General features: G+C 34.4%; 1 protein-coding gene across 6 annotated transcripts in view; it reads left to right on the top strand.

Moving 5' to 3' along the window:
- Positions 1–15,140, top strand: part of FGGY (FGGY carbohydrate kinase domain containing) — a 195,157-nt gene that overhangs the window by 58,850 nt on the left and 121,167 nt on the right. For all 6 annotated transcript variants that reach the window (XM_058174692.1, XM_058174696.1, XM_058174690.1 and 3 more), the window contains one exon: positions 13,098–13,213. In XM_058174692.1, the coding sequence (XP_058030675.1) occupies positions 13,098–13,213 (116 nt within the window). The remainder of the gene's footprint in view (positions 1–13,097; positions 13,214–15,140) is intronic.

The following is a 15,140-nucleotide window of genomic DNA, read 5'->3' as shown; positions in this document are numbered from 1 at the left end:
GTTTTCTCTTCTCATTTGCACTGAGTACACCGTATTCATTACTCAAATTTTGTAGCAGTAAAGATCTTATCCAGATTTTTGTCTTGTAATTCTTCTGGTCGCAAGGGTTTTTATTATCATTATTATTATTTTAGTTTTCTCCAGTCTTCAAGTTGCAGCCATTGCTGTCCATGATGATGTCAACAATTAGTATCTCCTAATGCAGTTTGCTCTTTTCAACTATTTTGGAAACTTTTTCTCCCCCGTTTGTCCAAATGGCTAAGTTTTTACTCAGGCGGCAGTGACACAATTCTTCACTTGGAGCTGGCAGTCATCAGATTGATAGCTTGGATATGATGTTTTTTAGGACCCTTCTTTGAATACAGTGGCTCAAATTTCTATGCACGGCATGCAAACCTGCTCTGCAAACAGCTGTTCTATAAATTGGTTGAGATTTCATGAATGAAGGCGAATATATGTGTCCCTGGATAATGTTGCAGGAACCAATCTGGGTCGGTTTTCCGAGCTTTCAGAATCATGCTGTCCAAAGGGAACTTCTATCCGCTAGAGCACAAACACAAAAGCTTGGAAGACAAAACCTCTGGTCCCAATGACCAACCCAGATTGGTTCCTGGTTGAGTTTTGGCTTTCTTGTTGCTTTCATTGAATTTTTCTGCTCCTATATTTGGAATTTTTGTCTTTGTAATCAAAGAAACTTGCCTCCCCCCCCTTCAAATAACAAATAGCAACACATTTCTTCCTCATTGATATGCAGTTTAGGAAAAGACTTTTGAACATTTTCCTTTCAATAACATCAGATTTGTATGGAATTTGCTTTTAATTTTCTCTGAGATGATGGGCAAACTTTTTGAAACTGTAGTTATCTCCTTACTTCACTCTTTTATTTGTTAACATTCTTAGCTGTCATACTGTTGGCATGATATCCCAATGAAATTTGCACCCTGAGTTTGAATGAGCTATACCTGTCATTTCATAGCGATAAGATGATCTTGTGACCAGGTATAACCTTTCTTTCCACTTTGGAAAACTTATCTGCCTCAGCAGCAGGTATTGCCTGCAATTTTTCTAGATCTCACAATGCCATTGGAATATTCTTTTGATCTGTGTGATGAGCAGCGACTATTGTGTTCCCCTTTGACCAAACTGCTCAAGTTTTATGAAGATCCTTATTAGCTCCTGTTCTGTGACTATCCCAAACTCAACAGCTTTTCACAAAATGGTAAGACTCTGATGTACATAACAAAGGAAATGTCATTTTTAATTAAACAGATGTTTTAAGTATAGTATAGCCTTTATTGTCATTGTACATCATGTATACAATGATGATCAGATAGCCTCACTGATGCAATCCATGACAAAAAATACAAACAACATGAATAGTATAAAGAACAATCCCTATGCAAGTAATTAGGGGAGAAGAAGAAAGAAAAAGAAAAACTAGCCATACATTTCCGTGTGTGCGGGGAGTGATTGTGGTTGTGTTTAAGACCCTTCTTTGAACACAGCCCAAGGATAGAAACTATTTTTAAACCTATTTGTTCAGCTGGCTATGCTTCAATGTCTTCTGCCGATGGTAGAAGTGCGAAGAGACACTGACCAGGGTGTGAATCATCTCTGAGTATCTTTCTTAGTCTGCTAAAGCAGAGAGACCTGACAATGTTATCCAGTGGTGTTAGAGGGCAACCAGTGGTTTCTTGTGCCAAATTGATCACTCTCTGTAGTGCCTTCCTGTCCGCAGCAGTTAAACCAGCATACCATACTGTAATGCAGTATGTGAGGACACTTTCTATCATGGACCGTTAGAAAGGGGTCATCAGCTGTTGTTCCACCTGATTTTTTCACAGGTCTCTAAGGAAATGAAATCTCCGTTGGGCCTTGCCAATAATCAGGGATGTTTTTCCAGGTGAGATCCTGGAAAAGAATTTAAAAGAGGAAACCCTCTCCACACAGCCCCCTCGATATACAGTGGGGCAGGTTCCTCTCTGTGCTTTTGGAAATCTAGCACCATCTCTTTTGTCTTACTAGTATTTAGATGTAAGTTGTTTTTTGAGCACCAGGCGGATACCTTCTGGACAGTGATAGGATTCAAGTAATTTAACAACCGGTTCTCTCCCCTAATGATTTCTTCCAACAACCAGTTTGCCAAACTGCTCAGAAAGTTAACAACCGGTTCTCCCGAAGTGGTGCGAACTGGTTGAATCCCACCACTGCTTCTGGACTTCTTCCCTGTATGCTCCAGTTAAGATTAAGCTTCTGAATCTTACATACAAACTGTAAAACAGGTACTCATTTTTTTCCAGTAGAATGGAATGGAATGGAATGGAATGGAATGGAATGGAATGGAATGGAATGGAAAAGAAAAGAAAAGAAAAGAAAAGAAAAGAATTTTTTATTGGCCAAGTGTGATTGGACACACAAGGAATTTGTCTTGGTGCATATGCTCTCATTGTACATAAAAGAAAAGATATGTTCATCAAAAATTCTAAGGTACAACACTTAATGATAGTCATAGATTACAAATAAACAATCAGGAAACGATCAATATCAATATAAATCATAAGAATATACCTTTAATGCAACATTTTGTTTTACTGCCACTTGCCAAAAAACCATTAATTCAGGATTTCCCAACCTTGGCTGTTTTAAGACACATGGGCTTCAACTCCCAGAATTCCGCAGGCAGGCTGGGGAATTCTGGGAGTTAAAGTCCACTTGTTTTAAAGTGACCAAGGTTGGGAAACCCTGCATGAAGCTATAAATCATCATTGTGTCTTGCAGCATATATAAAACAGGAAGATTTGGAAATACTTTCTACATTATTTTCTGATTTGTTCTGGGTTTTTTTCCCTTTGCAGTGTTTAATTCCTATATAATCAGCTGAAGTAGCACCTCAGTGTTCAACTGGTTGTCCCTTAAGGTTTTAATATCTGCAATCTTAAACGATTTATAAATTTGCTATTTTTTTAAAAATGTGCCTCAGTTCTTGATTGATAAATATACATTCTTTTCACTTTAGAAAACCAAATGAACTAGTTCAGCAATGAAAAGAGGAGATGATGGAGATGGAGGCAGAAATTGTAATGGGTATATAGCTGCCTGGCTGGCTGCCACAGTGACAAAGAGCTCCGAGCCAACCATGAAGTCATGCTGAATTAAAGGGGTTTCACTGATCCAAAGCATGGTGTCTTTAATTTTACAAAGTAAAGTCGTCTTAAGATAGACTGTTAAACAAAGACCCTTCAATGACACGGGGAGGAAATAGTGCTTGTAAATTTTAGTTTGAAAACAAGAATTTTGTGATATGAAAAAAAATCACTTTTTCTCACTTTCTGTGACTAACTTCCCCAGCATTGAGCATAGCATTGGCACTCTGCATTTCCTGCTGTTCTAGGGATATGTGAAAGCTTGGTACGAAATTTGAGAAATGTATGTACTTTTCTATTTCAGGAAAATGAAGTCAGGAATTGAATGTGTGTGTTGTTGGCTGTGAGGCTGTGATTTTACCCTGTGTGGCTTGGCTTCTCACTATTTTTATTAGTGAGTAAAAAATGCCAAGTCCTTATTCAACAGGATAACCGACATTCTCTTCTCCATTTCCTAAAGGAACTCATGTATTAATCTTTTTAAAACTGAGAGATAGGTTCTGGTAAAAGTAGTACAGAAGATTAAAAGCAATGGAGAATAAATAGAAGAATAAACTTTTTTTTATTACTGTCAGCATAGGGCTATTAAATCTGCTGTTAAATGCAGATTCCAAAATCAGATTATTATAATATCATTTTATTGTTGACAGACTTCATAATTTGCTGACATTTATTTGCCTTCTTTGTCACCTTTATTTTTTGAGAGTGAGATGATTGAAGACTGTCTCAAAAGCCTCTGTATATGGAACCTAACATTATCAATAGCCATCCTAAAGATTTTAATGACGAACAGTTCTAAGCAATAAGGACATTTTATTGTCAGAGCAGTCATTCTAACTGAAGGTGCTGTACCTTGTAGAGATTGTGATTATTTTTTGGTGTTTAATCATAATATGCTTTCTTTGATTTGATATAGAACCTTGTACAAGTCCAGCAATTGAATCATATTGAATAAATTATGATTAAACAACCCTAAGAGTAGTGTCACATTAATCCAAACATTGTCAGATTGCATTCTCATCATAACAGTATATCAGCAGCAACTGCTTAATAAAATGTTTAATTTCAGCTCTGGGGCATTATGAAATCTAATGCCAATAGAGCGGTCCTGGTGATTTAGCGGCAATTTTATTCCAGATAAATAGGCATAGGATTTACCATATAAACAAATCCTGACACATTTATAATCTAGATTAGGGAATAAGCAAAATCAATGCTCCCACTTGCTTCAGGGAACTGTGGGTGCCCCAACAGGAGGTTTTTAAAAAGAGATTGGACAACCACTTGTCTGAAATGGTATATAGGGTTTCCTGCTTGAGCAGGGGGTTGGATTAGAAGACCTCCAAGGTCCCTTCCAACTCTGTTATTCTGCTACTCAGTTCATTTTAGCTTCAGCCAGTCAAGTAAATTGCAATGATTGAGGCAGCTGCATTCAAAATATTTGAAGGCTGTTCCCATGACCTAAATAACCATGTATTAAATAATTTATCAAAATGCTACACCTCATTCTTTTGTTAATTGAAAATAGTACTTGATGAAATTGTTGAGAGAGACTTTAGGAATGAATACCTTGATTTTGTTTCTGATATTTTGTTTCCTCCCCCACTTCACTCCTCAGTCTGAAGTAGTTTATAGTGAAAGCAGAACTCTTAAAGTCTTCCACATAAGTTACTCTGGAATACAAGTTCTGCATTTTCTTTGGCTTGAAATGATCAGTATGAAAAGGAATTCTACCATTTATAATTTCTGCAGAGCGACCTATGAATAATCCTCCCAAATGCCAAAAACAATTACTCCTAGTCAATGTAAAATGTCCTCTTCAACATGGCTGTTACTGAAACAAAGGAATACCTCTGTTATGTATGATAAATGCTGGGTGGATAATTTAATTCAGCGACTAAGCTCCCTTTACCAATTCCTTGTATAGAAATAACTTGAAAAGACATTACCTAAAGAAACTGCTATGGGTCAATTTTTTTCATATATTAATTGGTTAAAGACCTTTTTAACATGTCGGTATCTCACATTATCCATCTTGTTACTTTTGAGAGCTGTGCCTGAAAATTTACTGTCAGATCAAATTCTTTTTAAAAAAAAATGAGATGCAAGTCTGGTGCTCTGTTTTCATGAAGTCTGAATGCCATAGCTCAAAAAAGCTGTTTAGCTTCATTCTAGACATGAACTTTGGAAAGGTGGCAGAAAAAAGCAAATTAAGCTGCTGTGCCTTTTCCCCCCACTGGGTTGTCTGCATTCCTTTAAACTCTCTGAGATCAGGCTTTTACCTCATTATTTTTCAAATTATTTGGCCCAGAACTTAACAACTTTGACTCCTGCTAGAAATGAATCACCTTGCCGTGAATTTTTTTTTAGGGAAGCTGTTTTGAATTTTAAGGTTCTGAAGTTAAATAATGTATCCTGAGGTTTTCAATTTCCTCATTAAAATTATTTTCCTCCCTTATGTTATTAATGTTAGTAATAATTTTAGTAATAATTTAACTTAGTAAGATTACCTATATTACATTCTCTCTGTACAGTGATATTTTTTGTTTCCTTTGTTAGCTTGCAAATAGAAGTTGCTTGTGTATGTTCACTAAATCCTTGCCCTGTGAATCTGTAGCTGCTAATAAAACATTAGCAAAAGGTCTCAAACCAGTATGAACTTACTTTCAGAGAAATCTAATGTGGATGCATGCTGTTGGGTACATGCTAATAAGAGAGAGAAAATTTCCATATCTAAGAGAGCAGTTTAGTTTTGCTTGAAATTGGGTTTGGTATATATCATATTACTTAAAAATTCGTGAACCATTTTGAATTTTTAATATTTCTACACACATACGAGGAAAATATGATTTGTTCTCCACAAAAGTCCTAAAACTAGATAAAGAAAACTCAATTAAACAAATAAATCAAAGACATTATACATGTTCGGTTTATTATTAAATATATTAGAACGCCAGTGCTGGTATAAATGGCAGCATAATGGGACATTTACAAGTTGTATGGTTAAGTATTTAAGTAATCTGTGTTTCATTGAACCAGAATTCAAAATATTTAGTTTTTGATGTAAAAAATATGGAAGTGCAGGAAAAAATTATCGTGTTCCACTTTTAAAACATAACTCTTAACAAAAATAATGATTATAATATATGCTTTCTGTCAGTCTCCTTCTCTCTATTTTTATAAATATATATAAATAGCATGAAGTGCAGGTATTAATTAATCTTCTGCACTTAAAGAGATCCAAATACTTGCTAGGATTTCAGTAAGATGAAATGATAACTTTCAAGTTAAAACCAAAGAGCAGATAATTTCTAAAGGTCTTTATTTTTGCCAGTGACTGAACTTAGAAAGTATATCCAAAAAATAAGTTTAAAAATGTGGAAAATTAAAATTACAAGAGGATGAAGATCCTGAAGAAAAGACCCCTTGAAATATAATTGGTATTCTGAAACTTTGTTTAAAATAATATGATAAAATAAATTTATGAATACTTCTCAAAATATTAACCTTGGAGGTACTTAAACATAAAGATAAAGGTTCCCCCTGTCCAGTCATGCCTGACTTTAGAAGTCTCTAAACTCATCTCCATTTCTTAGCTGAGGGAGCCAGCATTGTCTGAAGACATTTCCATGGTTATGTGACCAGCATGATTATATGCCGAGGTGCATGGAACGCTCTTACCTTCCCGCTGAATTGGTACCTATTTATTTGCATTGCATGTTTCAAACTGCTAAATTTGCAAGAACTGGGGAGAATAATGGGCGTTCATCCCGTTGCATGGCGCTCAGGTCTCAAACCTGGGCTGTTTGACTGACAAGTACAGTGCTTTAAACCGCTGAGCCATTGCGCTCCTGAAAGTATGTACAGGGACTTAATACCTACAGAAAGAAAAGAAAATAGAAAGAGTAAAAGGTGCCAGGTAAAAGAAAGAAAAACATAAAGAGAAAAGAATATTATATAATAAAGAGAAAAAAAACCCATAAAGTGATTTCCAATATTCATCACAACAAATTTAGTTATTCTTCACACTCTCTAAAATTACAAACATTTGTCTCTCCATCTCACATCCTAGATCTTATCTATAAGCAAATCCTTAAAACACGATATTTTCAGTCCTCGGATCAGCAGAATGTCTGTGAAGAATAGCCAGAATTAACAAATTATTTTGTTGATTAAATAAGCCAATTATATATTCCTTTTTCTTGTAACTTAATATTTACTTTATTCAAATATTGTTAAGGATTTTATTTCTCTTCATTTCTCATTTGTCGCACCACACAGAGTTTTTAAAGACTTTTTACAAGCCTCTTTTGTAAATCCAATATGAAAAAAATATCCCCTCTCTCGGTTTGTCATTTGTATTTCCCTTTTAAATTTTAAATCCTCAGGTAGATTGTTTCATCGATCCAGTGAAACATCCTCTTCTAAATATTTCTTTTGTCAGTAGTAAATCCACTTTCGATACCATCTCAATTTTGTCAGATAAAATTTTTACTTCTTACATTTTTTTCAATAACATCTTTTAGACATTGTCTAAGCAAACATTATTACTGAAATTGTTAATATTGTGGCTACTGTCTCCTGATTCCATTCTTAAAAAGCCTCCATTAGTATATTATTATTGTCGTAATTTTTTAATTGTCTTTCTGGCTTATGTATTACATACTTCCTGTAAGTGAACAGAATTGTTCACTTTTTGAAATCTTCATCATAACTCTTAAACTCTCCCAATCTCTTTCAAATCAAGGACCACCTCTGAGGCAGGAGGACATCCTGACAGAAAATTAATTCCAACCTGTCCAGCAAAACAAATGGGATTTCTTTTAAAAAAATTGTTTTAAAGGAAATCTTTTATTAATCTAAGTTGTATATATTACAAATACTTTTGCAGACAGAAACACAGGGCATCTGTTTCCAGCTTGGTATTTACAAAGTTTCCTGCAGATTAACTTTATGTTTTTTATTACATTTGCTTTTGTTTCTCTTTCTGGTTGCCTTGCAAGAAAAAAATTCAATTCCTTTCTGATAGAATAAGAACATTGAAGGAAGGAAGGAAGAAAGGAAGGAAGGAAGGAAGGAAGGAAGGAAGGAGCCAATGCCATATGGGGAAAATATATTTTCCTGTCTGATTGCCAGCCTTTGCATTCTCTTTTATTTTAAATGCGTTCTGATGTCTCCATAAATTAAATGGCTAAATATAATTCATAGAATGCAATGAGAAAACTTTGCAAGCCAAATATTCAGAATTATTATTATTTTTTTTTACTTATTTCAAATGGAGTTAAAACTAACTCCAAAACAGTCAATGTTCAAGTAGCCAGTCTCTAATTAAATGTCTGAATGAACTTAGGGAAAGAGGGGCAGAGATGCTTCCTAGGAAACAATCAGACAGGAGAATCAGAAGCTCCCAGTGGCTTAACAGTCAGAGAAAGAAAATTAGGAAAGACCTGCCCTAATGGATCACACTGTTAAAAGTGACTGTGGGGAGTTTATGGCTTCTAGACTTGCAGAATTGTGTTAATGTAGCCTTGCAATGAACTAGAATTAGTCATCTAGTCCTGTTTCATGTCTGGTTTATTTGGGAAGACTGATATAAGCAAACCAAAGCAGACTTTGGCATAAAAAGAATTTGAGGGAGAGGGGGGAGAAAAACAATTTATATGCTTGATAAATTGGAGTATGTACTCCATATCTATTTTTTTTCTGCTGATAAACAGACCTTTCAGAGTTCTTTTAAAGATGGATCCATTGCAGTCATAAAGGCTATCCTGAATCTTAAAATCACCAGAATCCTCAAACGTGCCCCCATAAAATAAGCAGGAGAAACCAATATTGCACCAGTGTCTTTATGTTCCATCTGTTTTTGTGTTGAAGGGCATGTATATAGTTAAACTCACTGACATGAAATTTAACTTTATTAAAATAATCTTTATTAGAAAAAAAAAGTGGCAGTTTATCTTCAAGGTAAGCAGTCAATGGCATGATGTGAAGGGGAAATAGTAAGGTCCATTATCGCCCCCTTCTTTGCTATGCGTTTCTAAAAAGTTCCTACTGCTTTACTTTGAAACTTCATTCCTTGTTGACCGTACTTTGCCTAAGCCAGTTGTACTCAGGACATGACCTATTTTTCCTGTTTTGTTGGCCAAGGAAGGAAAATCCAAACTATATCATTGCAATTACAAGAGCTAAGACAACCTCTAATCACATCACCCAAAGCAGCACAGAATGTTTGAATCAGTTCCAGTCAAAATGACCTTCTTTTGATTCATGCTAGAACCAAACTAGACCATTCTGTGTTGTACATAACTCATAAAATATACATGTTTTGTTCTGAGTACAAACTATTGAGGTTTCTTTTGTAAACTCTGCTACAGACTTCCATATGAAGGTTGGAGGTTTTGTAGATGTAAATAATAAAGACAGTTCGGTTTGTTGTTTTTTTAAAATGGAGTAAGTCAAAGTTACACTTATTCAAAGATAATCTTTAAATCAGAGGAGCTTGAGAATTGTTCAGGTTGGAGCATGATTCGCATTTTGTATATTAATATGTAGAAGGGAATGCTGTTAGTTTAATGGTTTTGTACTTTTCCAGCTTTTGTAAGGCAACTTTCATTTTACAGAAATTATCAGTGTGTAAAAAATGTGTATTTTATGATAAATCACACACAACACCTGTATTTATGGTATAATATAATTTGAATATTAGTTTATAGTAGAATATAGATATTGTTATCCTTGACTTATGACCACAATTGGGATCAGGATTTCCATTGCTAATTAAGGTGGTTGTTAAGTGAGCCATGCCTGATTTTACAAGCTTTTTTGCCATAATTGTTAAAAGAATCACTGGAGTTGTTAAGTGAATCATGTGGTTGTTAATAAAGACTGGCTTCCCCCATTGACTTTGATTGCTGTAAAGATTACAAAATTGACATTGTTTGAAATGAATGTGTTCTTCATTTGAAGCAATTTCAAGTTGAATATACAATAAAGCCATTTTGACAATAAGTGCCAATATAGTATAGTGAGATATATGTTAGATTCCATCTGCAGATTTATCTACCCTTAACAATGGAAACTCCTTCTGCCTGGAAGAATCTGGAAGAAAACAAAGAGAAAGTTCCCCCGAATTGTCTCCTGGATAAAAGGGATACAAATCTAAATAACAAGAGCAACCTAAATTGTTTCCGGAAAGCTGGTATATGAACAATATTTTCTTACTAAAAGCAATAGAAGATTTATATCTCTAGAACTACTGTTTTGAAGTTTAGCTGCCAAAATGCCTGTAGATTGCTTCCATTAGTGTAAAATGTTACCATTTGTATATCTATTTGAAGCAGCTATTACATTTCCAAATATCAACTTTGAGGCGGTTCTTGACAAAATTCTCATAGTTTTTTATTTTTATTTTTTATTGAATACCTGCTAAGCTTTCTTTGGTTAATTTGAAATTGCATCCTCTGCAAATTGGATATTTACTAATGGTATGTCCTCCCCTGCTTCTGTTTATCTGTCTTTTGTGACGTTTACTGAAAATATTTGGTACCTAATCCCTGCTGCTCAGCTCAACTTTTGGAGCCTTTCCTTGGCTGTTTGCATTCCCTTCATCTGAATTTCATCCCCCATTTTCTTACTAGGTCCTAAAACGACAGGTGTTCTTTCCAAAGGTGTTACAGTGGAATAGGAATAATTGAATCTGAAATGTGATTGTGTTCCTTCTCTCTAGGCAGCCATACATCTATCTCAAATTTGCCTCCTACAGTGGGCAGTGCTCCTTGTTTTTAACGTACCTTTCTCCTGTTTGAGTGCTCCTGAGCAGGAGTTTCCAACCTTGGCAACTTTACAACTTTTGGACTTCAACTCCCAGAATTCCTCAGCCAGTGCATTGAAGTCCACAAGTTGTAAAGTTGCCATGGTTGGAGACCCCTACTTCTGAGGTTGGGTGACCATAATAAGCCCAATCCTATTATGATTAAAGTTCTTTTTGCATGAAATATTTATGACGTTATTGTAGCTAAAGATTACATAGCTTCACAGTATAGCATAATAACCAGTGATGTCTGGGGAAAGGGCCAAGAAGCACCACCATTGAATGAACCTATGGTGGAATGTAGTCTGGATTCCCAGGATCCAGGGGGCTTTATTCCAGAAGAGCAAAAACCAAAATTGTTTGTGTGGGAGGAAGAGAGAAATTCTCAGAGGATATATTTAAAGGTATAAGACAAGGGTCTCCAAAGATGATCATTTTTAAGACCTGTGGATTTTAACTCCCAGAATTCCTCAACCAGCCATGCTTTCTTCTGGGAACTGAAGTCCACAAATCTTAAAGTCACCAAGTTTGAATTTTCTGGTGTAAGAAGTAGTTTAGCAAGGTTTCTGTCTATGGGCGAGGAACAATAAGGGAAACTGCTTAGAGGAACCTTAATGTGTCTTTGCTGTTGGGTTTGACTGAACCTGACAAGCTTGTCTCCATTGCATTTGATATTTCAGACATACAAATAGGGCAAAGGTTTTATTAGATCCTGTGACCATCCTGGATTACACTTTGCAACAATCTCCGTTTCAGAAGTGCTACTTCACAATTTGTACAAATTTCTTGAAAAACTCTTTTTGTAGAAAAATTGGTTGTTTTTAAGTGAAGCACAATGAAAAAGTTCTCACTCCTGTCCACTTCGGGGTTTTTTCCATTTGTTATCAACTGAAGTGGATAGTTTTGTACCATGTGGGAACCACTAACTGTTACTTCTATAAGCACCTAATTTCTAAATATTCTTTGAACCATAACAATATATATGATGAAGCTCCAACGGCAAGCTGGAGAAAGACAAATATTTTTAAAAAATTATTTTAGATTAGGGTAATAGGCAACATCATCTGTAATTTATGGACATAATCTGCCATCAATTTTTTACTTCATTGTAAAGATGAAACACAATAAAATTAATTATTGCAATTAAATTCTGTGACCTTTAAGTATGCTAATGCTCCAGTTTTTCTGACAGTATGATTTTTAACTTACAAGGATTGTTATTCATGTTGATTTCAAGTTTTTAAGACACTAAATCTGATGTTAATTTATGTGAGCTATGGTGCCATAGTACTGTTTAGTGTTCTGTTCTTTCTGATAAAGACATTTTTAGCTCACAATTGAAATGTGGATTCCCCTCATTCTGTCCTTTTTATAAGGTTTTGGTTTTTTAATATTAATGTCACTTGTCTTTTAGGCTCGAAAGCTGTTAGTACAGGCATGGCTGTTACAATTCTCATTCCAGACCGGAATCAATAAGTGAGATTTCCTGTCAGACTTTCAAAAATTAGAATAATGATGTCAAGAATCTCCTGATATTCTGAATTATTATTGGTAGAATAAAGTGGGTCTTTTAGCAAGAGCCCATTTTTAAGACATTTAAAGAGAATGTCTTTAGATGCTCATGTGAATAGAAAAAATAAGATGCAGAGCCAGTCATGAAATGCTATTGATATTTGTGTAAGACTTAAAGATATACAAATTCCTGCTGCAGATAACTGGTAATAATGCAGGTAATTCTAGTTCTGTTAGGTTAAGTAATAGCTGTAGTGGACAAGAAACATTTTATTGATTAAAAACCCTAATTAAATAGAATCAGACATTTTGATGTATTTTAGTTTAATAATTTTAAATAATTTAAAAACCCTTTGTTGGAAGAATGGCAAGTTTAGGGTTAGGATTACAGTGTTGTTACAATATTGATATATATTTATTATGTGTATAATGATACATGCATGTATGAAAGATCAGCTTGAATCACAATAGTGTGAGGCTGGTTTTGTTATATTTTTGTCTATCATGATCAGTAGAAATCACTGTTTAATATCTGGGTCTAGATTATCAGTTCTGATAATAGGACTATCATGATTTTGTATTCTTCTACAAACCTTTTAATTTAAAATTAAGTTGTATCTTTTTCTCACCAGATCTTTGTGTACACTTGTATGTAAATGGACATACTCCTCAAAAACTGGCTGGGATGATAATTTTTGGAAATCAATTGGATTAGAAGATCTGATGGCAAATAAATATTCAAAAATAGGTAATGTAATGTATTGAATTCTTTTTAACTGTGGGATTCAGGAAGAAATTTTAAGGCTAGATAAGAGTCAATTCAAATGTATGTATTGTCAAATGTATTGACAAAGGTACATTGCCAATTCTGCATCTACAACAGACAACTAACTGTGACTGAACAGTAAGTTCTATCAAAATGGGTAAGCTTGTCACTGAGAGATTGGAATATTTGGTCTGTTCCTCTTTTTTCAGGAAACAAATTCTAATGATGGATAAAATCTTCAAATACTGAGTTTTAAGGAAGCTATTCAAATCCCAAAATGGTAGTTGACAGAGATGTCTACAAAGGAGCAGTAAACACTGAAAACCCCCATCCTATGGGATATCTCTCATGGTTGATATCTTAATCCAGTTTTCATAGAAGTTCTGTCAGTCAGTCAAAATATAAATGAAATAATTTGTAGCCATTATGCATACCATTTTCAGAATTCAACCATGATAAATTGATATTTTCCTTGGCTTTCATTAAACATGACCCTACATTATGATTCTAATCCCCCGGTCAAGTGTTAGGTATTATCTACTTTTTGTACCTCTTCATAACAGACTTTCTTAGAGTATGCAAAGAAATGCCACTTTCTAAGCAGTCACTTGTGATACTGCCTGCTATGACAAAGAGGACATGGTTCTATTCAGAAGTTAGGAAAATGAAAAGTTAAAAGGATTATATATTCCAGAAAATATTTAATAAACTGAAAATATTAATACAAAGAGCATCAAGTCCCATTGCTTTTTCTCCACACCAATCCCAACAGACCAGGAATGGATAACAACCTTGAAACTACTTGGCAGTTACACTCTGCTTTTAATTTTTTAAAATTTTTTATTTCCAAAGCTAAAATCCAAAATCCAAAAAAGAAAGAAAACCAAACTAGAAGCATGTGCATAAAAACAAAGTAACAAAGATACGCAATCTACTTTTCATTTTGTCATCATGCACCCTTCTGTGTTGCTCTCCAAAACAATTATGTGAATCACAGATTGCTCACTCTACATAGTACAGAAGGGTATTTGATTTGGACTGGTATACCTCCTGCTGTTTTTAGTAAAAAAAAATATCTGGATTTTAAAAATGTGATTAAGCTGATATAATTTAACATGCTTTGTGAACTCAAGTATAATTATTTTACCAATTTGAGCCAAAGTTTAATGACAGCGTTAATCTCATTAACTGCACAGTACTTAAAATGGATTTCCATTTAAGACTGTAATGCTCATTTGGCGAAATTTTTCCAGACTAATTGTAATCAATTTTCCTTGTTCACTTAATGGGCTTTTAATGGCTATGCTAAGCAGCCATGACATGATTAGGAACATTAGCATACATTTTTAAAGAATTACTTATTTTAAAATACCCTTCATAGTTAATCATTTAGATTTTATTTTTTAGCTGTAGTGTAATTTTGTAAAATAAATGGAAATCAGAAGATATCATTAATAAATGTACGAAGGTTTCTTGTATTCAATAACTTTTGTGTGCTACTTTTTTATTTACATTACATTGAAGATTTTGTATAGGCTGTTCTTCATTTATTATACCACTAATAAAGAGTAATAACATATAGTAAAATCTCTGTCAGATGAGAAAAGGAAATTTGCATGCTTTAGAACACTTTGCCCTAAAAGTGAAGGGAATTGTATTGTATATTTCCTTCCTTAGAAATTGTAGGTACAACTTAAGGTTGGTTAGAAAGGCATTGTGATAGATTTATCCATAAGAAAGTACTTCTGTCAAAATTGTTCACAAGGAACCTTGATCTATGTGTTGAGTCAACTTTGTCAGGCTGTCCTCTCTTTGGAATATAAATTAGAATCTGCTTCCTGGGTTTGTTCACTTAACATCTACAGTTTCGGGACTGGAAGCTGAAACATGAAAACATGGTTGCAGGAAT

Source organism: Ahaetulla prasina, chromosome 3 (assembly GCF_028640845.1).
Source record: "Ahaetulla prasina isolate Xishuangbanna chromosome 3, ASM2864084v1, whole genome shotgun sequence".
Lineage (NCBI taxonomy): Eukaryota > Metazoa > Chordata > Lepidosauria > Squamata > Colubridae > Ahaetulla > Ahaetulla prasina.
The sequence above is the reverse complement of the archived record's forward strand: the minus strand, read 5'-3'. Positions and strand labels throughout refer to the sequence as shown.